Source organism: Heterocephalus glaber, unplaced genomic scaffold, assembly GCF_053883595.1.
Source record: "Heterocephalus glaber isolate CG9 unplaced genomic scaffold, H.glaber_assembly_v1.0 deba00001442, whole genome shotgun sequence".
NCBI classification, from domain to species: domain Eukaryota; kingdom Metazoa; phylum Chordata; class Mammalia; order Rodentia; family Bathyergidae; genus Heterocephalus; species Heterocephalus glaber.
The window spans coordinates 55,767,068-55,791,540 of NW_028258296.1; the positions used below are offsets into that span (position 1 = coordinate 55,767,068).

Consider the following 24,473-nt stretch of genomic DNA (forward strand, 5'->3'; position numbering starts at 1 on the left):
TATCTTTAACTTCGATGAAGTCTAGTTTATCAATTTATTATTTTATCCATCATGGTTTCTGGTGACATAAAGAAACCTTTGCCTAACCTGAGGTCAAAAAGGTTTCCGCCTATGATTCTTTTCACAAGTTTCATAATTTTAGGTTTTACATTTATAAGTATTATTCATCTTGGCTTAATTTCTGCATATAGTTTTTTTTGCTTTGTTTTGCTTTGGTTTGGTTGGGGTTTTTTGGTTTTCTTGAGACAAGGACTCACTATGCAGTTCAGGCTGGCCTACGGAGCCCGGGTGGCCTTGAACTCCAGACAATCCTCCTGCCTCAGCCTTCTGAGTACTCAAATTACAGGCTTGCACCACCACACCCAGCCTTTGGCTTGGTTTGTTTTGGTTTTCTGAGACAGGGTCTCATGTATATGGTTTAAAATACGTACGCAAGCTCATTTTTCTTTGTACATATCCAATTGTACCTTTTATTAAAAAGACCATCTCTTCTTTTAGATTAACTTTGTACTGTTATCAAATCCAGTTGTTCATTGTGTAACAATCTCTTTTCTGGACATTATTCTGTTTATCTATCTTAATGACAACTGTGCAGTCCTGATGACTGCAGCTTTATAATTCTTGATATGAAAGTTAACTTTTCAACTTTGTTCTTTTCAAAAATTATTCTAGATATTCTACATACTTGTATTACATGAATTTTAGAATGTCAATTTCTATAAAAACACAGCTAGAATCTTGACTGAAATTATAGTAACTCCATAAATGATATTTTAACAATACAGAGGCTTCTGATCCACAAGAATATATTTCTCCATTTATTTCAGTATTTGTTAATTTCTCTACACAATATTTTATAATTTTCCTACATTCATGTTTTTGCATACCTCTTCTGAAATTGAAAGAATTTCATACTTTTGATGCTATGTAAGTAATATATTTTAAATTTTGGTCTCCAACTATTCATGGCTGGTATGTAGAATAAAACTGGTATCAAACTGCCTTGTTAAACTCACTAGTTCTGAAACAATAGGTTTTTGCAAATTCTATCAGATTGTCTACACAAAAAAAACAAGTCAATTGTATATAAAGACAGCTTTATTTCTTTTCCAATATGAATGTCACATATGTCTGTATACCTAGCTTTATAGAAATGATAAGGGAATCATTTTGGTCTTGTTCTTGATTTAGCTGAAAGGTACTCAGTTTTTCACCAGTAAGTGTGATATTAGTTATAGGTTTTTAGTTGTCCTTTGTCAGATTTAAGTAGTATGCTGTACTGAGAGTTTATATCAAGAATGGATGTGTCAAAAAAAAAAAAAAATGGATGTGTCCTTCCAGGTACCATGGCCAATCCTTGCGTGAGGCAGATCAAGATCAAGATCGCTGTGGTGAAGTGATTGGTCAAAGAAAAAGTGATGTATGAAAAAGAAGCAAAACAACAGGAAGAAAAGATTGAAAAATTGAAAGCTGAAGATTATGCCATTAAAAACCAGGCAAATATCCTGCAAGAGTCCCGGACGATGATCCCAGATTGTCAGCGCAGGTTAGAGGCGGCTTATACTGATCTTCAGCAAATATCAGAAAGTGAAAAAGATTTGGAAGAAGCTGAAGAATATAAAGAAGCACATTTAGTTTTGGATTCAGTGAAGTTAGAAGCCTGAAACTTTTCTGTACAGAGTGTTTTTGCATTAAATCCTAGGGTCCATTCTACAGTTCATTAATTTAATGTGTCAAATAAATGAGTTCATCTAATAAAATTGCTTATTTCATACTTTGAAAAAAAAAAAAAGAATGGATGTGAAGTCAGGCAGGCCTGTAATACCAGATCCTCAGGACGCTGAATCAGGAGGATCACAAGGTAAAGGCCAGGTTGGCCAACTTAGCTAGACTCCGAGCTGAGGATATAGCTCAGTGAGAAGCCCCTTGCTGGGTTCAATCCCTAGCACTGCAAAAATAAATAAATAAATAAATAAATAAATAAATAACTACAGTAATTAATTTAAAAATTAAAATTAAAAATAATTTTAAAGGGCTAAGGACGTCTTACTTTTTCTTGCTGCTGAGAAAAAATACCAAACACCAAAGGTTAAAAGAGGGAATGTTTATTTTGGCTCAGTTTGTAAAGATTTCAATCCATAAGCAGCTGGCTCCAAGGCAGTGTGGCACGGTAGAGGGGCATCATAAAGGAGAAAAAACAGTTCATGACATGGAAGGAGAAAGCCAGGAGGCAGCAAAAGCAGCAAACAGCAAGTGACCACAACAGCTCTCTTTCTGTCCCTTATATTCTATTCAGGCTACACACCCTTAGGGTGGGCAGCACTCATACTGAGGGTAGGCCTTCCCATTATCCACACCTGGAACTATACCAAATCAATGAGTGGACTAATTTAGTAATCACACACCCTTGATCCCAGCATGAAACACTCCAGATCCAGCCACCTCTGAAAAGTCCCACCTATGACTACATAAGCCTTTGGAGAGACATCTAGACAAAAGCCATAACACCTACCATGCACAAGTCCCTGGTTCAAGCCCCAGTATTGGGGTGAGGGCGGACAGAATTAAAACAAAGCTGGAGATTAGTACAGTGGTAAAGCAATAGCCTAGTATGTGCAAGGTCCTGGGTTTAATGGCCAGTAATGCAAAAAAAAAAAAGCCAAGAGTGGTGGTACACACCTATAATCCCAGCACTTTGGAAGGCTGAGGCAGGAGGATCACAAGCTCAAACTCACCCTGGGCAATTTAAAGACTTACTGAGATTCTGTCTCAAAATTTAAAAATAAAAGGAGGACAGGAATGAGGATGTAGTTCAGTGGTAAGGCACTGGCTTCAATCCCCAATACTAGGGAAAAAAATAAAAGAACAGAGGTTTACTTTTGTCAAAAATTTTTTTACATCCATTGAAATAATCACATTGTTTAGTGTGTTTACATTGTTTAGTGTTTACATTCTTTAGTATTTAACTTAGTATGTTAATACGGTAAATTACATTGGTTGCTTAAATACGTAGCATCAACCTTGGATTCTTGAGATAAACCTTACTTATGATGTGTGACCCTTTTTATAAATTGTTGGGCTCCATTGGCTAAATATTTGTTTAGAATTTCTGCATCTATGTTCATAAGAGGACAATGGTCTGTACTTTCTTATAAAGTCTTTATCAGGCTTTGAAAACCTAAGCTTTTATTTTTCAGATTTTCACTTTTGAAAAATGTTGAAGCATACTTACAAAGCCCACCAACATAATAAAACCAATTTTTTGGTCAAGTACACTTCAAAACGTATGTGTACCAACTCCACACAAGGATTGTAAACATAATGCACTGCAAACATAAAATAAACAAAACTAAAATACCTCCTCAAAAAAAATTCCATCATTTTTATTATTTTTAGTATATTCTTTCACATTCAAAGTATCCCAGTTTTGAAGATAAATGATATGATTATCATATAGTTAATATGGCTATTATTATTTTTTGAAGCAAAACCTTTATTGGTACATTTTAGATATATATAATGATAACATTCATCACAAGGGATTTGTACCTGTACCTGATACTATGACTATTAGTAACTAATCAACTACTATTATGAGTTTTAGTGATATTAGAGTAGCTGTTCCAAATTCTACTTTATCTTATTTTGAACTGCATGTGAACCCCTGAGGTTTTTAGAGAGCTAAATCTTCAGCCATGTATTTTTTTGGGGGGGGGGGGGGATTGGGACAGGGTCGCACTATACTTCAGGCTGGTCTTGAGCTCATTATGTAGCCCAGGTTGGCCTCGAACTCATGGCAATCCTCCTGCCTCAGCCTCCTGAGTGCTGGGATTACAGGCATGAGCCACTGTGCCCAGCAGAATGGTTTTTAAATAAGAATCAGCACTACGATGACTATCAGAACAGGAGCAGTGGGATTCAGAGAGAAAAACAAAAACAGAGGTCATCCTCAAATTGGCTCTGGGATGCCTTGAACATAAATCTCAGAGGTAAATGGAAATGAAGAGGTTTGTAATATATGGGATGGGAAAGACTACCAACATGGCAAATTTCTAAATTTTATAAGAATATAGAATGTTCAAATGCCACTCAAAAACAGAAAGATGGAGTGAGAAGCCCACATGACCAGAGCGGTGCAGTTGCAGTCAGGGCCCAGCCAGGCCCTGCCCCAACCCCAGCAGCTTGGATCCACAGCCCCCAGACAAAGGCCCACCTGGAAAAAAGCTGCACAGGCACACAAGCAACAGCCAGAGGCATGCCCAGATACCATCAGTAAGTGTGTGCACACCCCAGCAAGAAGCCCACTCAGACAACAGCGACTTGGGTGCACAGCCCCCAGCCAAAGGCCCTGCCAGACAACAGCTACATAGTGGGGCAGACCACAGCCAGAGGCATGCCCAAATACCATCCCAAGTGTGCACAGGCCCCAGCCAGAACACCACCTAGATAACAGGCCAGCACAGGGATCCAGAAGGCCACCATTCTGAACCCAGGAATTGGTGCAGTGGTGAGCAGCAGAGAAAAGACCTCTTGGTGGCTTACTGAGAAATGAAGACCACTGGGTGAGCAAAAAGTCACCTCAACAAATGTGCAGCAGGCTGCATGTGTTGAAATGAGAAGACACGTAAACAAGTCTCAAAAGGACACTCCCAGATAATCTAAGGCAATCCCAAAGGGCAATGAGACGGAACACTCTGATATTCAACCACCTGGACTCCCTGAACTGGCAATGAAAGACAATCTGGAAAAAATGAAATCAGAAATAATTTCTCAGATAACAACAGAGATTGTATCCATACTGCAAGACATAATTAATAAATCTAGAGCAGACACAGATTTAAAAAAAGAGGAGCAGATGAAAACTATGAAATCCCAACATAAGAAACAAACGAATCCATTAAACAGGTGCAAACAAATATCCAGGAGATTAAAAACTCCATTGAAAGTTTACCCAGCAGAATGAGCCAATGTGAGGACAGAATTTCAGACATAGAAGACAGGATTGCAATTAGTGACGAGGAAAATAAAAATTTCTTAAAAGTAGTAAGAGACCATGAGAAAATCCAGCAGCTGCTAGATGATGCAAAGAAGAATAACATAAGATTGATCAGAGTCAATGAAGAAACAGGAAACAGTGCAAACATAAAACACTGTTCACAGAAGTAATGGCAGAAAACTTGTCAAGCAGAAGAAAAGAACTTGACTTACAGATAAGTGAGGCATATAGGACCCAACTAGCCTTGATCAAAAAAAAAAATCTACACATAGGCTTAGAAGAGTTAAGATTCCAGAAACCCAACAGAACGAAATTCTACAAGCAGTGTGAGAAAAGAAACAAATCACATACAAAAGGAAAGCCCATCAGAATCAGAGCATACGTCTCAACACAAACCCTCAAGCCAAGAAGAGCCTGGAGCGATGCATTTTAGGCCCTAAAGGGAAAAAACCTCCAACCCAGATTGATGTACCCTGCAAAAGCAAGTTACTTTCATGACAAAGAGTACCTGAGGAACTTCATGAATACCAAATCAGCATTCCAAAAAAGTTTTAACAATATCCTACGAGGGCCAGGGATTTAGCTCAGTGGTTTCGCCACCTGCTGAGCAAGCACAAAAGCCCAAGTTCAATCCCCAGTACCCAAAAAAAAAAAAAAATCCTAAGAAAAAACAATGAGGATCACAACCCCAGGAAGCCCAGCAGAATGAATCCATCAGGCACAAGAAATTAAATGCAAAGGGGGAGAATCCAACAAAAAGAAAAAGTCATGACAATGATAAGTCAATATGTATCAGTTATAACCATCAATGTTAATGGATTCAATTCACCAATCAAAAGAAATAGACTGGCAGAATGGGTCAAGAAGCAAGATCCAACAATATGCTGCATACAAGAAACACACTTAATTCAAAATGAAACTCATAGACTGAAAGGTAAAGGGTAGAAACAATACACCATGCTACAGGAACCTCCAAAAAAACAGGAGTAGCTATCCTCTTTGCAGATCAAATGGATTTCAAACCAACACTGATTAAGAGAGTCAAAGAAGGACACTACATCCTTGTAAAGAGAACAATCCAACAGGAAGACATGACAATCATAAATACATATGCAGCAAATACTAGTGTGCCCAATTATATAAAACAAATACTAATGGACATGAAAAATCAAATAAGCACTAATACAATAGTAGTGGGGGACCTCAATACCCCACTGTCACAAAAAGATAGATCAACTAGATAGCAAATAAACAACAAAATACTAGAACTTAATGAAACTCTTGTAACAGATGTTTAGAGTGTTCCACCCCACTAAATCAGAATACATATTCTTTTCAGCTGTACACAGGTCGTTCTCCAAAACAGACCACATACTCACTCACAGAACATGTTTAAGTAAGTGCAAAAGAATTGAAGTTATCCCCTGTATATTATGAGACCATAATGCAATGAAATTGGAGTTCCATAGCAAAAGAAACCACAAGAATTTCATAAACACACGGAAATTGAACAACACACTTCTAAATAACCAATGGATTACAGAGGAAATTAAAGAAGAAATCAGACAGTTCCCACAATTAAATGAAAATGTCAATACAACACTTCAGAATCTATGGGACACAATGAAAATGAAAGCAGTCTTACAAGGGAAATTCACAGCAGTGAATACTCATATTAGGAAAACAGAGCGAGCTCAATTAAACAACCTGATGCTGAACCTTAAGCTTCTAGAAAAAAGAAGAGCCAGACAAACCCAAAGCTCATACAAGATTAGAGCAGAAATCAAGGCAATGGAGACTAAAAGAATGATACAAAAAAAATCAATGGAGCAAAGAGTTGGTTCTTTGAAAGAATAAACAAAATTGACAAACCCTTAGCCAACCTCATCAAAAAAAGGAAAGAAAATACCCCAAACCCATGCAATTAGGAATGAAAAGGGTGAAATTACAATGGACCCTGCAGAAATCTAGAGGATCATCAATACCTACCTACTTTGAGAACCTAGAATACGCCAAGAAGATGGAAAACACAGAATGGACAGATTCCTAGATATGTATGAGTTATCAAAGTTGAATGAAGAAGACCTGAAACTTCCAAACAACCCAATATCAATCAAAGAAGTTGAAAACGTAATTAAAAACTTACCAACTAAGAAAAGCCCAGGCCCTGATGGCTTCACGGCTGAATTCTACAAGACATTTAGAGAAGAACTACTGCCACTACTGTTTAAACTCTTCAATGAAATTCAAAGGGAAGCAATGCTCCGAAATTCATTCCTGCAAGTAAGCATCACTTTGATCCCAAAAGTAGAGAAAGACCCAACCAAAACAGAGAACTGTAGCCCAATCTCAATAACAAACATAAATGCAAAAATTCTTAATAAGATACTAACAAACAGAATCCAGAAGATCATCAAGAAGATCATACACACTGACCAAGTGGGATTCATCCCAGGGATGTACACAAATTAATAAAAATGTAATACACTATATAATAGAGCCAAGGACAAAAAACATATGATTCTCTCCATAGACGCAGAAAAAGCATTTGACAAAATCCAACACGCATGTATGATAAAAACCCCACAAAAAACTGAAATAGATGGGTCTTTACCTCAACCTGATAAAAGTCATCTATGAAAAACCAACAGCGAATATCATACTAAACAGTCAAAAACTGAAATCCTTCACACTAAAATCAAGAACAAGACAAGGATGTCCACTATCACCACTCCTGTTTAATATAGTTTTAGAAACATTAGCCATAGCAATTAGACAAGAGAAAGAAATACAAGGAAGAAAGGTAGAAAAAAAAGAAGTTAAATTGTCATTATCTGCATTACACGATACTCTATATAGAACATCCCAGAACTTCACCAAAAGTCTTCTAGACTTAACCAAATTCAGTAAAGTAGCTGGATACAAGGTCAACACACAAAAATCAATACAAAAAAAAATCAATTCTTGTACACAAACAACAGACTCACTGAAAGAGGAACTGGAGAAACAACTCCCTTCACAACAGCATCCAAAACAATGCAATGCCTAGGAATCACCCCAGCGAAAGAAATCGAAGACCTCTACTCTGAAAACTATAGCACTCTGCAAAGAGAGATTGAAGATGATATCACAAAATGGAAAGACATCCCTTGCTCCTGGGTAGGAAGAATCAACATAGTAAAAATGGTCATACTTCCAAAACTGGTACATAGATTCAATGCAATCCCAATTGAAATTCCAGCAGAATACTTCACAGACCTTGAGAAAACAATCCAAAAATTCACTTGGAACAAGAAAAGACCTGGAATAGCAGCAGCAATTCTAGACAATAGAGACATGGCAGGGAGTATCACAATCCCCAACTTGAAACTATACTACAAAGCTACTGTGATAAAAACAGCATGGTACTGACAAAGAAACAGACCTGAAGACCAATGGAACAGATTAGAAGATGCAGAAACAACTCCAGACACACTCAGCCACCTCACCTTCAACAAAGGAGCCAACCACCCTCACTGGAGGAAAGATAGCCTATTTAATAAATGCTGCTGGAAAAATTGGGTTTCAACTTGCCAAAGATGAAAACTAGACCCATATCTCTCACCATGCACTAAACTAAAACATAAATGGATTAAAGATCTAAATATTAAAACAGAAACACTGAGCCGGCTGGAAGAGAGGTTAGGTAGAACTCTTGAAGACATTGGTGTAGGAAAAGATTTTATGAACAAAACCTCAGTTGCCCATGAACTAGCACAAACAATCAACAAGTGGAATCTCTTCTTATTAAAAAGCTTCTGGGATGGGGATTTAGCTCAGTGGTTTCACCACCTGCTGCACAAATGCAAGGACCTGAGTTCAATCCCCAGTACCAAAAAAAAAAAAAGCTTCTGCACAGCAAGAGAAACCACCAACAGTGTGAAGAGACAACCCACAATGTGGGAAAAAATCTTCACCTGCTGTTCCTCAGACAAAGGCCTACTATCTAGAATATATAAAGAACTTAAAAAAATCAGACCTCCCAAATTTCAAGACCCAATCCAAAAATGGGCATCTGAAATGAACAGACATTTCTCAGGCAACAAAATACAAATAGCAAACATACGAAAAAATGTTCAACATCACTGGTCATTCGAGAGATGCAAATGAAAACAACGCTGAGATTCCACCTCACCCCAGAAAGAATGGCTGCTATCATGAAATCAACCAATAACAAATGCTGGTGGGGCTGTGGGGAAAGAGGAACCCTGCTCCACTGCTGGTGGGAGTGTAGACTGGTGCAACCACTGTGGAAATCAGTATGGAGATACATCAAAGAACTAGGACTGAAAGTCTCATTTGACCCTAAATGTTTAAATTCACAGGCTATGGACTTTGGACAACTGGCACTCATCGACCAGAAACCTGGCACAACTGATACCAAGAATATTTTCATCATTAATTTTTTTCCTTCAGTTACTATTAAATTTAATTTGTGTTAAGGTCTTTGATCACCAATAGAATTATGGTTGTGAATTTAGCATGTACTGAATTATGGAAACATCATAATCCTTTTGACAACTACTGAAAAGTTCAGCAGTTTTATACTTAATATTTCCAGAATAAATGTGAAGCAAGTGTGTCCTTTTAACACTCCACACTCTAGAAAGAGTGAGACATAAAGGATTTGGTTGAATTAATTAAACCTTAAAGATCCAATCCAAGATGCAATTACTCAAAGAACCCTAAATCTCTGGCCTCTGAGTACAAGCCCTTTGGCTGAGACTGAGAAAAATAGCAAACAGGTAAAGGATAATTTACCTGGGGAAAGATGGTTTGAAACATTTTTTTTCCAGCATGGAGAAATGACCCCCAGGACTGTTACAGACTTGTATATGACCCAAGTGCTCTACTACTGAGCTATCTCCCCAGTCCTTTTTATTCTTTGAGATAAGGCATCACTAAATTACCGTGGCTGACCTGCCTTAGCCTCCCAAGTAGCTGGGATTACAGATGTGTGACACCTGTAACTTTTTTTTTTTTTTTTGGCAGGTGGGAGGGAATACTGCTTATTGCATCCAGGACCCTTGGACTGAGTGAGAGCTACATCCCCAGCCCTGACCTTTTGTTTTGTTTTGGTTTGGTTTGGTTTGGTTTGGTTTGGTTTGGTTTGGTTTGGTTGAGACAGGTTCTCACTAAGTTGAAAATTGTCCAGGGTGGGCTTGAACTTGCCATCCTTCTGCCTCAGCCTCCAAGAGTACTGGGATTACAGGTATGTGCCATGACATCTGGTTTACATGTAACTTTTAAAATCAGGTTGAGCCATTTAAAATTCTTATACATCAAAAGCAGCAGGATATCAGCAATTTCATTTAATTCAACTTAATTTACCTTTAAATTTGATTATTTCAGAGCACTTTGCAGGCAAAAGTCAAGACACCTACCACAGTCCCAAGAACACACGAAGAGCATGAACTGGTATTAGAGAAGGTCTTCAAGAGGGCAGAAGCAAAACTGTACTCAGTTTATAGATCTCCTCCCACAACTACTACAATTCTACTCCCAGATCTCTGCTGACTACAGGTTTAAATTATTAAACCCAAAGGTTAAGAGAGAAGAAAAAGTCTCTCATTTCCACTTCTGACCTCTTCATTCATTCCTCAATAGTCTTCTCTACCAAAGGAATAGTGTTTCTGATTGGTATATAGCAAGACCTTAACCTCTACCAATTTACATTTCTCTAGTGAATGGAGTTGAGGTATTAGGAAGCTGAACAAATGCAAAAACAGTAGTCCTGGACCGGGGATTAGCTCAGTGGTTCCACCACCTGCCTTGCAAGGGCAAGGTCTCAAGTTCGATCCCTGGTACCAAAAAAAAAAAAAAAGTAGACCTGAGTAGGTGTGCCTCTTCTGTAGCCTCTAATTCTCAGGAGGGTCATCCTATATAAATTTTAGGATATATCCATTTGGTCACTCTTCAACTATGTTCTCCAGTTCAGCTGAATAAAAATGAAGTTTTTATTTCCAACTGTCTAGCTACTGTGTTTTATTTCTCAATATGTTCTAGACTCAGAGGAGAAGTACTATGATCAATGATCAACCATTACAAATAACTAGGCATGCCTAACCCAGGATAATAGTTTAATAAATATAATGTGAACACAAAAAATATAGTCATAAAACAGGTATTCTTAATACAGTTTATAAATATACAACTATGAAGTCATGAAAGATTTATGACATAATACCAAGAAAAAATTTAAAAGCAGAAATATGATATACTCAATGGTTGCAACTGAAAAGTTATGATGCATGCATAGGCAAAATGCAAAGTAGTATGCCAAAGAAACAGCTATGGTAAAGTAATGGGAGATTTTTAATTTTAAAAAATCTTAACATTGTTGTAATATTTTTTCAGTGTTTATACCTCAGGACAAAACCTGAAAGTCTTAAAATATTTAGCCCCATATTTTTCATTGCCATTATAATGCTTCTTATGTAACAGAAACAAATTTTGTTTAAACAGACTGCTCAGAGCATCCTGCCCTTCTGTGCATATATGGAAGCTCTTTTTATCCAGGGAGCCTTCTACCTTATTTTCTGCTAATGTGAGGCAGCAGCTACATCTTATCTTCCCTTTCTTTCCCTTTCCCTCTCTCCCTCTCTGTTTTTTTTTTTCTTTCAGTTTTTGTGCTGGAGCCGCAAGAGTTGACCCAGATCAGAGATGTTTTAGTAGGGAAGAGGTTGAGGTATTCTCCCTTTTTATTGGGGTTGGGGCAGAGGGGTTGCTAGGGCTTAAACCCAGGGCCCCACATGCATTCCACCAATGAGTTACACGTCCAGGCCCTACAATCATTCTTGCGCTGAAGTGATCCCTTCTGCTAAGCTGAGACTCTAAGATCAGATATCTTACTGGCACAAGTTAAAGTAAGAAGCTTTCAAATAATCAATGAAACCCTCAGATAGCTATCCTATGGACTCCCTCTCCCAAGTTATCATCAGGAACCTCAGAATAGCAATGTCCTCTCTCTCCAAACTGCTAGCAACATTTTTAGACTCACTGTCCACTATCCCGCACATGTTTCTCAAACACTGCTCCCATTTACCTGATAACCCTCCTCCTGTCGTCTCTGCATTCCATCTATATCCCCACCCCTGCCTCACTTGAAGAAAAATAAGTATATGTCAATATTGACTGTCAGAAATTTTCTTAGACTAAACCTCTTCTAATATATTCAGTATTTTAAGAATTCAGTTCTTAGTAAATACTAATTATAGAAAATAATCTGTTGTACAAGCAGCTCTTATGAAGAAAAACAGTAGAATTAAGCATAAACCTTTGCTGAAATAGCTAAAATATGGAAAAGAAAAACAACTTTAATTTCTTTGTTTTGTTTTGTTTTGTTTTGTTTTTGGTATAGGATCTCACTATGTACTCTAGGCTAGCCTTGAACTTACTATGTAGCCCAGGCTAGCCTCAAATTCATGGCAATTCTCCTGTCTCAGTCTCCCGTCTCAGTCTCCCGTCTCAGTCTCCCAAGTGCTGGTATGTATAATTTTACTTAAGTTTTTTCTCTAGGGACATGAGTAGAAAAACCTTATAATTTAGGGATGCTATTTTGAAATACTTTTTTTTTTTGTTTAAATTCTTTTATTGGTACATTTTTTAGGTATACAATACATTTACCTTTATCATTGGGAACTTGTGTACCTTTACATGATGCATCTTGGTTCTTATTTTTTCCCCATTCCCTCCCCTCCCTTTACCCCCTCCACCCTTCCCTATTTATAAAGACTTTCTTTCCCTTTTTTCTATTTCTCATAATTTTTCCTTTCCCCTGCCCCTCCCACTACCCCTACCCCTTTGGACCTTTTCTTCCTATTTTGCATTATCGATTATTCATTTTAATCATTGGTACATTTTAGGTATACAATATAATGACATTCATCATTGGAAATTTACACCTTTACATAGTCTCTTGGTTCTTATTTTTCCCCATTCCCCTGCACTCTTTTCAACCGCTCCATCCCTCCCTATTTACAAAGACTTCGTTTTCATTTTTTTATTTTCTCATATTAATTCCATTCCCTTCTTTCCTTTCCCCTACCCCTCCCACTTCCTCTTCCCCTTTGCCCCTTTCCTTCCTATTTCACATTATCTATTATACTTTTTAGTCCTTATTTACACTTTCAGTTTCTCACACTAGAGAAACTATTCAGTATTTATACACGTGTGTCCTATTTATTTCACTTAAGAGTATGGCCTCAATGTGCATCCATTTAGCTATAAATGTCTCTAATTTCTCATTTTTTATGGCTGAGTGGTACTCCATTTTATTTAAAAAACCAACACATTTTCTTTATCCAGTCTCCAGTTGATGGGCATTTGGGCTGTTTCCAAGTTTTAGCTATTACAAACTGTGCTGCTATGAACATGGGTGCACATATATCACTGTGGTATGATTCTTTTAATTCTTTGGGGAAGATACTCACCAGGGGAATAGCTGAGTCAAATGGGACCTCTAGTCCTAGTTCTTTGAGGTATCTCCATACTAATTTCCACAGTGGTTGCAACAGTCTACTCTCCCACCAGCAGTAGAGCAGGGTTCCTCTTTCCCCACAGCCCCACCAGCATTTGTTATTGGTTGATTTCATGATAGCAGCCATTTTTTCTGGGGTGAGGTGGAATCTCAGCGTTGTTTTCATTTGCATCTCTCCAATGACCAGTGATATTGAACATTTTTTCATATGTTTGCTATTTCTATTTCTTTGTCTGAGAAATGTCTGTTCATTTCAGATGCCCATTTCTGGATTGGGTCTTTAAATTTGGGAGGTCTGTTCTTTTAAGTTCTTTATATATTCTAGATAGTAGGCCTTTGTCTGAGGAACAGCAGGTGAAGATTTTTTCCCACATTGTGGGTTGCCTCTTCACACTGTTGGTGGTTTCTCTTGCTGTGCAGAAGCTTTTTTTTTTTTTTGGTACTGGGGATTGAACTCAGGTCCTTGCATTTGTGCAGCAGGCGGCGAAACCACTGAGCTAAATCCCTGGCCCAAGAAGCTTTTTAATAAGAAGAGATCCCACTTGTTTTTATCCTTTTCATTCCTAATCACATGGATTTGGGCCTTTTCTTTCCTTTTTCTGTTAAGGTTGGCTAAGGGTTTGCCAATTTTGTTGATTCTTTCGAAGAACCAATTCTTGGCTTCATTGATTTTTTTTATCATTCTCTTAGTCTCCATTGAACTGATTTCTGCTCTGATCTTTATAATTTCCTCCCTTGTATGATCTTTGGGTTTGTCCTGCTCCTCTTTTTCTAGAAGCTTGAAGTTCAGCATCAGGTTAATTGTGCTCGTTCTGTTTTCCTAATATGTGTATTCACTGCTATGAATTTCCCTCGTAAGACTGCTTTCATAGACTCAAATATGTTGTATTGTCATTGTCATTTAATTGAAGGAACTGTCTGATTTCTTCTTTAATTTCCTCTGTGACCCATTGGTTATTCAGAAGTGTGTTGTTCAATTTCCATGTGTTTATGAAGTTTTTGTGGTTTCTTTGCTATGGATCTCCAATTTCATCGCACTATGGTCTGATAACATACAGGGGAGAACTTCAATTCCTTTGCACTTACTTAAACATGTTCTATGAGCGAGTATGTAGTCTATTTTGGAGAACGACCCATGTGCAGCTGAGAAGAATGTGTATTCTGATTTTGTGGGGTGGAAGACTCTGTAAACATCTGTTAAGTTCATTTGTTCAAGTGTTCGATTGAGTTCTAGTATTTCATTACTTATTTTTTGTCTAGTTGATCTATTTGTGACAGTGGGGTATTGAGGTCCCCCACTACAACTGTATTAGTACATATGACTTTTCATGTCCATTAGTATTTGTTTTATATAGTTGGGTGCACTAGTGTTTGGTGCATAGATATTTATGATTGTCATCTCTCCCTGTTGGATTGTTCCCTTTACAAGGATGTAGTGTCCTTCTTTGTCTCTCTTAATCAGTGTTGATTTGAAATCTACTTGATCTGCAAAGAGGATAACTACTCCTGCTTTTTTTTGGGTTCCCGTCACATGGAGTATTGTTTTCCACCCTTTAACTTTCAGTCTATGAGTTTCATTTTGAATTGTGTTTCTTGTAGTTGTCAAATTTATTTCAAAAAAGATTTTTGTAATATGCTTTCTATATCCTTTTAAATTCTGTAAAATCTGTGGTAATGTCTCCTAGATCTTAATATTGTATTTAAAAAATGTATAACTGATATTGTGTAACAGGAAGAAAAGGTCTAAAAGAGCAGGGGAATTGGGAGGGGCAGGGGAAGGGAAAAAAGGGAAAGGAAAAAATATGAGAAGAGGAAAAAAAATGGAAATAAGGGCTTTGCAAATAGGGAAGGGTGTATAGGGTGAAGGGAGGGCAAGGGAAGGGGAAAAAAATAAGAACCAAGAGACTCATGTAATGGTACAAGATCCCAATGATGAATGTAACTGTATTTTATACCAAAAATGTACCAATAAACTTAATGGGGAAAAAAATAAATAAAAGTTAAAAAAAGTGTGTTTCTTGTATGCAGCATATTGTTGGATTTTGCTTCTTGACCTATTCTGCCAGTCTATTTCTTTTGATTGGTGAATTGAGACCATTAACATTGATGGTTATAACTGATACGTATTGACTTATCACTGTCATGACTTTTTCTTTTTGTTGGATTCTCCCCCTTTACATTTAATTTCTTGTTGTGCCCGATGGGTTCATTCTGCTGTGCTTCTTGGGGTTGTGATCCTCATTGTCTTTTTTTTTTTTTTTTTCAGTACTGGGGATCGAACTCGGGACCTTGCGCTTGCAAGGCAGGCACTGGAACCACTGAGCTAAATCCCCAGCCTCATTGTCTTTTCTTAGGATATTGTCTAAAATTTTTTGAGTGCTGATTTGGTATTCATGAAGTTCCTAAGGTGCTCTTTGTCATGAAAGTATCTTATTTCTCCATCCATTTTGAAAGATAGTTTTGCAGGGTACATCAATCTGGGTTGGAGGCTGTTTTCCTTTAAGGCTTGAAATACGTCACTCCATGCTCTTCTTGCCTAGAGGGTTTGCGTTGAGAATTCTGCTATGATTCTGATGGGCTTTCCTTTGTGATTTGTTTCTTTTCTCTAACTGCTTGTAGAACTTTGTTCTTCTGTTGTTTCTGGAATCGTAACAATTATATGCCTATGTGTAGATTTTTTTTGATCTAGGCTATTTGAAGTCCTATATGCCTCACTTATCTGTATGTCAAGTTCTTTTCCCCTGCTTGGGAAGTTTTCTGCCATTACTTCTGTGAACATTTTTTTATGTCATCTGTACTCTCTCCTGTTTCTTCTTTGACTCCAATCAGTCTTATGTTATTCTTCTGTGCACCGTCTAGCAGCTGCTGGATTGATTTCTTGTGATCCCTTACAATTTTGAAGCAATTTTTCTTTTCCTGGTCACTAACTGCAATCTTATCTTCTATATCTGAAATTTTGTCCTCACATCGCTCATTCTGCTGTGTAGAATTTCAGTGGAGTTTCTGATCTCCTGGAAATCTGTTTGCATCTGTTTTATGGATTCCATTTGTTTTCTATGTTGGGATTCCATCATGCTCCTCAGCTCCTCTCTAGATTTATTAATCATGTCTTGCACTATGAGCACAATCTCTGCTGTTATGAGAAATTATTTCTGATTTCATTTTTTCCAGATCCTCTTTTGTTGCCAGTTCAGGGAGTTCAGGTGGTTGAGTATCAGAGTGTTTCATCTCATTTCCCTTTGGGGTTGCTGTAGGTGATCTGGAAGTCTGGTTTTGAGACTTGTTTACTATGCATCTTCTCATTTCAACCCAGGGGGGGGAGGGGGGGAGTGCTGCTCACCTCCTCTGAGCTGGGAGCTGTGGGATGGCAGGTGGCCTGGAAGGCCCTTCCTCTGGGCTGGGAGCAGTGGGACGGATGGCCTAGTTTTTTAACATCTTTGCTTACCTAATTCCACGTCCTCTATAAGGCTCTATGCAAATTTTACCTTTTCTATGAAGTCTTCAAAATAGCTAAAATTTATTAAGCACTCACCATACAGCAGACACACTGGAGCTGCACATTTAGCATATATTAACTCATTTAATCTTTACAGCATCCGTATGAGGTGTTACTATTTTTCCCCTTCCTTCCTTATTTATTTATTTAGAGACAGGGTCTCACTGTGCAGTTTAGGCCTGCCTTGAACTCACTATTTAGTCCAGGCTGGCCTTGAACTACAGCAATCCTCCTGCCTCAGCCTCCTGAGTGCTGGGATTAGAGGCTTGTGACATTGTGCCCTGCTTCCTTCATTATTTTCCCAAGGAAACAAAGGAACAGAGGTTCTATGTAATTTTGTTTAGATTACACAGTAACTGGCAAACCCAGGACTTGTAATCAAGTAATTTGGCTAGATGCTGTGCTCTTCTTAATCACTTCTGAATGGCTCTTCCTTCAAATGTACTTGTTATATAAACACCAGAATAATTTATTATACTCTCTGAACACTCTAGTTTTGTTTCATATGTTTGCGCTTGTTTTCCAACTAAATTATAAGGTCCTTGAAGGCAACCATGATATTGCTCCTTGCCCCTACTTCTAGCACAGTGTTATGCATAAAAACATTGATTATATATTTTTCAGCTAATTTTTCAAAATCCCTGGCAACTTCTGTAATATTACAAAGATAGATTTTTCTAATTTTAAAATGCAAAATATGGGTATGGTGGCATATGCCTGTAATCTCAGCACTCAGGAGGCTGAGGCAGGAGGACTGCCCTGAGTTTGAGGTCCACCTGGGCTACATAGAGACCCTGTCTCAAAACACCCCCCAAAAAATTTTTAATTTTTTTAAATATATCATTTCAAAAGGAGAAAATTTACATATTGAGCCATGACAACAAGAATTCTACAGAGAGAGTGCCCTTTGTCACTGAATAAGAACATGAAGTCACCAGCTATGACTCAGCAAAATTACTTTGACACCGAAGTATAGCTCATGCCATCACCATCAGATTTAGCATTACTAAAGTTAGGAAACTGACTTTATTTATTTTCCTCTTACTCAATGCATCTCTTCCTAGTGAGTCATTCTTACAAAACTGACAGACCAACCTATTACCATTTCCTAAAAGAAAACTAATACTTAAATCAAATGAAGTTACTTCGGCATATGCAAAATCAGAAACTGATCATCACCAATTGTACACATGAGGGGAAATGTTGAAATCAGAAAATCTTCTGGGCCTCTGAAGCAGAACAATACTGAAATAATTATTTTTTAGTTCATCAAAATGAGAACATAAAAATGGGAGTTCAAAGACATAATAATCCGTCTGGAATTACATTCTAATCAATCTCTACCAACGCAGATCAGACTTAGCAAAAAAACTTTAAACTAGATATTAGGAAATGCCATAGACCCTAAGCAAAAGAAAATACCCTTAATAAGACAGGACTTTTAGAGTTTTATGGGCTTCTTACTAAATACCACTTTCCAAATATACTGCTAATATAGTTCTAATTTACACACAAAATAAATATCAAACTATTTGGCTAACTCTCTAGGCTCTTCAGCTACCTCTGAAAAAGATTAATGTGAACCTGAAACACAAAGGAATTCTGATTATGGGATTTAACTTGTTTACTTTTAACATCTATCAGCATTCTAGAGCCCAGCAAGCTGTGTGACAATACAGGGCACACATTCAGAAACAAAAGCAAACCACTGTTTGTTGTAGGCTGAACTAATCTGTCCCTCTGGGCTCTAGTCCCTAATGCCACTGACATGCACACTTAAAAATGGTAGACAACTAAACAGATTTTTAGATCCATGGATACAGTGAAAAAAGAAAAGTACTTTGAATTTAATTTAAAATAGTATTCAAGGATGCAGACTAATGCCCTGCTTTTATATTAGGTAAGATTTTACATCAGGTAAGATTTTTGTTATTCTCAAAATATATGGATGCCATATTGTACAAAGAAGTAGAAATGAATTATGGATCCTGTACTAGGATTTGAAAGGCAGTAATATACTTAATCTGCCAATCAAACATGTTGATGAGAAGCAAACTTATAAAAACTAATACTGAAGACTACAACTGCAACACTGAAGACTACGTTTTAACAGCTCATCCTGGCTTGTTCTTTCTTTACTTAGTAGTCATGCCACCAAAGCAAAATCTACAACACTGTTATTTCAAAAACAGCACATGTTTTTAATCTCATACCATATACACAATGAAGAAGAAGAAAAAGTACTAAAAGTACTACCGGGTTTTAAAGCAGTATAGTCTGAAGCTATAACTTTCTACTAATCAAAAGTAATATGTCAAAGTCCTAGCTTCTAAAAACAGATCTTTCCAAAGGCTACTCTTGCCAACTTTTTTTACACATTCAGTTAAATTCTGATGTTTTGCCACACCTGGAAATGATTATCCGACACAATTTTAAAATCCCACAAACTTCCTAAAGAATTCCTTCAGCCAAAGGAAAACTTACTTACCTCTGCAAAATGTGTTGAAGTACTATTGTGTATCCGGCTGCCGCCACCACCTAAAAAACTAAAGAGAAAAAGGAATGGTGGTAATTCTATTCCCAGAACAAGCTCCCTTCCCAGAAACTAAAAATAGAATGGCATAATGACAACAAAGCCCAATAAGGAAAAACAACTCATCCCAACATAACACCTACAAAGGAAATGATAAATAATGGCATGTGAATTAATCTATAGAAAATATAAACCACAAAATCAAGTGGATTTCAAGTGAATCAAGTGAAAATTTGGAGAGAGGGCACCACAAAGAAAGAAGAAGGACCTTGAGCTAGTAATACAATTCAAATTTGACCTAACAGAAAAGGAAAAACATTTATCCTCACAGAGGCTAAGAAAACAAAACAACATTTTACAATAGACCCATTCAACCATTCCATGATCACATTTGAGAAAAGAAGTTATTTCTTGGGAATGATTAAATGTAGTAATATAAGGGGTCTGGTGCAGAGTTTAGCACATCAGAAAAGGGTTCAAAATAAATATTTCTTCTTCTGATAATTTATCCTATACAGTACTTTGATTTTCCTGTCTACCTTTTTGGCCAATCTCAAATGCTATCTCCTCCATTAAATCGCTTCTGAACTCACCAACAAATGAGACTCTTCTATACTCCTCTACTCTTTGATTCCAAATTCTACCTTGTATTGTAAACACTTAGAATTAGCCTCATCCATTTCAACTCTTTCCCCTCCTTTCATAAGTATAAATTCAAAGAGCAAAAGCTGTATTTTATTAATGCCTCAAATTAAATATTTAGAGTATGTATAATGTGTTGGAAATTAGAGCACACCCATTACCTTTGAAAACTCCGCAATAAAATATCCTATATTGATAACTCAAAATAAAACCTGAAATACTGTCACATATATAAATGATAAAATAACTACTTATTCCCAAAAATCCTAAGAGCAGGAAAAGTATTAAATCCCACTGTTTCTATGAAATTTGTGAAGAGAAGAAAGTGGTTAAAAAAGGGAGAAAAAGAGGATGGAAAGAATCACAAGAACTGCTGAGTAACACTTTAAGAAAAACATATAAATGTACAAACATACATACATAAAAACACTCAACGATACAAAACCCACAAACTACAAACAGCTTTTATCTGAGGGATTACAATACCAATCCAAGCACTGCACGGAGCTCATTGAGGAAATAAACACAACCTGGTTAAACCAAAAGCAAAATCTAATGCCATTCTTTATGGAATCATTCTGAGGCCTTATTGTTTGACTAGAAACCATTACCACTTGTGTTTGTTTCAGAAATTAAAAATGCTTTTGTAAAAATCATTTCAATTCCATAGCAACTCCAAAAGTACCTAAACATTTATGCCACAACTAACTGAACTAGCAGACATCATAAAAAACAAACTTGCAAGGCTATATATTCATTTTATTGCCCAAGCCTGACAAGCTTCCAAGGCTCTTCTTTCCTATCTTTTGTTTTGGTACTGGGAATCAAACTCAGGACCTAGCGCTTGCCAGGAAGGCATGGCGCCACATCTCCAGCCCTCTTCCTTCCTATCTTTACTGTGTGGTTTCAAGAATTCAAATATTAGTACGCAAACCATCAACTTTTATCTTTTAGGGTTCTGGTCCCCTTGTAACTCCTTCAACATTCCCTTTCCTTAAAATTCCTTTGCATTTTCAGTGATAGCACTAGTTATAAATGGATAATAAAAATAACCTCAACGTTCTGAGAAACTTTACAAAGCTTAAGAAAATTTACAAAGTGCCTCTCTACATGTATGTTTAGTAGCAGATGTGTCCCATTACCTCAAATTTATATACAAAGACTTTCTCTTATTTTTCCCATCCACTACTAACCACTGTAGTTGCTAAGTTCAAATTAGGAAATACAAATTTTGTAGAAGGAAATATCATGCTGCCTCTAAGACACTAATTTAAGAGAAAAAACACTGATGTCTTTCAAAATACAATCTTTACATTTGAGTAGTTGTTACCAATAGTCCCTAAACAGAACAATCTTTGACCGATAAGGGCACAAATAAAAGAATTAGGTCAAATAAGAACAAGATCCATAAAATTCACAGCCCTGTGCCTCACAAAGATGCATTTTGCAATTAACCATCACACTCATTTATAACTGTATTTTGTTTTGTTTTTGAGACATGGTCTTGTTATATAGGCAGCTGACCTCAGATTCATCACGTAGCCCAGGCTGACCCCAACTCACAATCAATCCTCTTGCCTCAGCTTCCCAAGTGCTGGGATTACAGGTGTGTGCCATCACACCTGTACCTGTATTTTGTAAAAAAGTACTATCTGCCTAAAGAAACCGAGATTAGTTTCTTACTTAGAAAAAAATAAGCCCATTAATTATTCCCCTACAATCAATATCTTTATTTAACACATGCAGTGTGAAAGTGCCTGAAATAAGTATTTAGTGCAATTATGATAGCACAAATAAAAAAGCTACACTGTACCAAGTCGGCATGCCATCCACACATGCTAATTTAATTTTGCTGTCATGTTAATCTTATAGGTTTAGCATTTGCATTGTTATTTAAAAACCAAGCATGTTATACCAACATTTAAGTGTTTATACCAAACTGAATCCCATGCCATACATTGCCCCAGAAGCTCCAGCTCATTTACACATATAGTCACCAATCATTAATAAAGTAAAACTAACAGTACATACTGTATAATGTGTAGTTTTCCTGGTTGTAGAATGAACCTTCAAATTTAGATTCTGCAATAGTAAAGGAATTATCTACTATAGCCATTAGAATCCCCTAGTCACTCTAAGATTATTGTAACCAGTTGGTATTTCTTGGATTGTTTAACCAGACAGCCCCCAAAAAACAAATGTGCCATCGGGGTTAGCAAAAGAAAATGCCAATACCAAAATCAATGTTACTTTATAATTGTTTTTATATCTCTACTGATGCCAATGAGAACAAATTTCAAGTATTATAAATTCAAATATTAATACACAGTGGGCAAGATAGTAAAAATTTGACAGCAACAACCTTAACAAGAACAAAGATTCTAAGGCTTCATAAGAGTAACAACACAGTTTTGCTAGCTAGAACATCTTTACTTCCTTAAAGTCTTATCAGAAGTCACTCCGTAGCCCACCAAAGATGTATGATAGCAATTTAACCTTCAGAAACAAAGTGGTCACTGAAAACTAACCAATAATCTAAGAGATTCCTGAAGTCCGAGAAAATAAATGAAGACTTACCAGATTTACTCTGATATGGGTATAGAGGTCCCCAAGAAATGATATAATCAGAAGCTGTGGATCTCATCATACCCATTCTCATATGACTTTCCAAATTCTCTTTTCTTGCCCTTCCTTCTCCCATCTTCTGCCCTCACTTGTGTGTGCACACACGTGCATACTCACACTCATATGTATTCCCTTTCATCAAATTTAGAAAACAAACTCCTTCGAGTTCATTCAGTTGATACTACAGAAAACAGCTTTATAAAAGAATGTCTGATTTATTCATTAGCTTGTACAATACCTGGAATCATCTGTCACTTCTTCAATAAACCCCGATTCACATCTGGGACATATATATTCCTATAAAAGAAGGGAAAAAGCAAATAAAAGTTTTTCATTAGGAAGACAACTATGTAGTTTCAGAATAACATGCAGTATATAAGTTGATAGTATGTGATGTTTTATGTACTTGTTGGTTCTCAGGATTTTTTTTTATTACATTCTGGCAAATAAAGAAGTCTGTAAGATACGTGTAAAATATCTTTCACAGCTAGCTAAGTGGTTCCCACTGGCAGATGAAAGACAGAGTGTCAAAGATTTGTTGCAAGGTTTTTTGTTTTACCTTTTTTATTTTTGGTACCAGGGATCGAACTCAGGACCTTGCGCTTGCGAGGCAGGCAGTGGCACTACTGAGCTAAATCCCCAGCCTTGTTTAGCTTTTTAATTTGGGTAGGTTTATTTTTTTGTTTTGTTTTGTTTTGGGTTTTTAGTAGCAGCATTAGGATGGCTGGTGTATGTTTTTAGCTGCAATTAATTTGTCATTTAATTTTCTCAAATCTAAAGTAAAAACTCTACATCAGGGCAATAAAAGATTAATATTGATGGATACAGAAACTACTATTTTTTACTATGTGTACACAGAAGACAAACTGAATCACAGCATAAATCAATTTATAGACTAGGAAATTACAGTGGGACTTAAAACATTTCTAATCTATTTCTGATTATCAATGGTTCTAAATACAACTTAACATTATTAACTATTCCACAGAAACTATAATTCAAAAAACCAAAATAATTCCATTAACTCAATTTCTATTTCCTTCAGTAATAAATCATTCTCTTAAATAATAGCAAGCTGTCAGGCATAGTGGTGTATGCCTGTAATCCCAATACTCAGGAAGCTGAGATAGGAAGATCACTGTGAGTTCTAGGCCAGCCTGGGCTACACAGTTAGTTTAAGGCCAGTCTGAAATACATAGTGAGATTTTTCTCTCAGAAAATCAAAAATAAATTAATAGTAATAATATCAAGCTTTGAGGTTAAGAAAGAATACACTTTACAGAGTGCCTTATCGGACTTTTAGAAAGCATATTTTAACTACATATTAAAACAGATCTGGGAAAGACATTTTCAATTATTTCCTTGTTCCCTGTAGTACTTTCGGATCCCTGAAGCTTTGTTTTATCTGATGATCATGCAGCTGTATTTGTCTCCTCAAACAAAAATAAGATTGGTAACCAAACAGCCAAATGTTTTCTTAAAAGGGCTGTAAAGAAAATAAGATCAATTCTTCATGTCAAAGAGATTTGTTTGCTAGTCACTGAAAAGGGAAATTATGTACTTAGGACTAGGATGATAGGAAACAGCAGACACAGAGATTGGAAGGGAGTAGTATGTATATATGCTACCGAAGTGAGCATAGAAACATAGTATGACTATGGAT

The 24,473-nt window shown here is 36.8% G+C and overlaps 1 protein-coding gene and 1 pseudogene across 1 annotated transcript in view; one reads left to right on the forward strand and one right to left on the reverse strand.

The window, feature by feature from the left end:
* Positions 1 to 24,473, reverse strand: part of Rnf115 (ring finger protein 115) — an 87,889-nt gene that overhangs the window by 39,440 nt on the left and 23,976 nt on the right. The window contains exons 2-3 of the mRNA XM_004853903.4: positions 23,049 to 23,107; positions 19,499 to 19,556 (exon numbers count right to left, since the gene is read on the reverse strand). Coding sequence (XP_004853960.1) covers positions 19,499 to 19,556; positions 23,049 to 23,107 — 117 coding nt within the window. The remainder of the gene's footprint in view (positions 1 to 19,498; positions 19,557 to 23,048; positions 23,108 to 24,473) is intronic.
* Positions 1,140 to 1,696, forward strand: LOC101698004 (tubulin-specific chaperone A pseudogene; annotated as a pseudogene).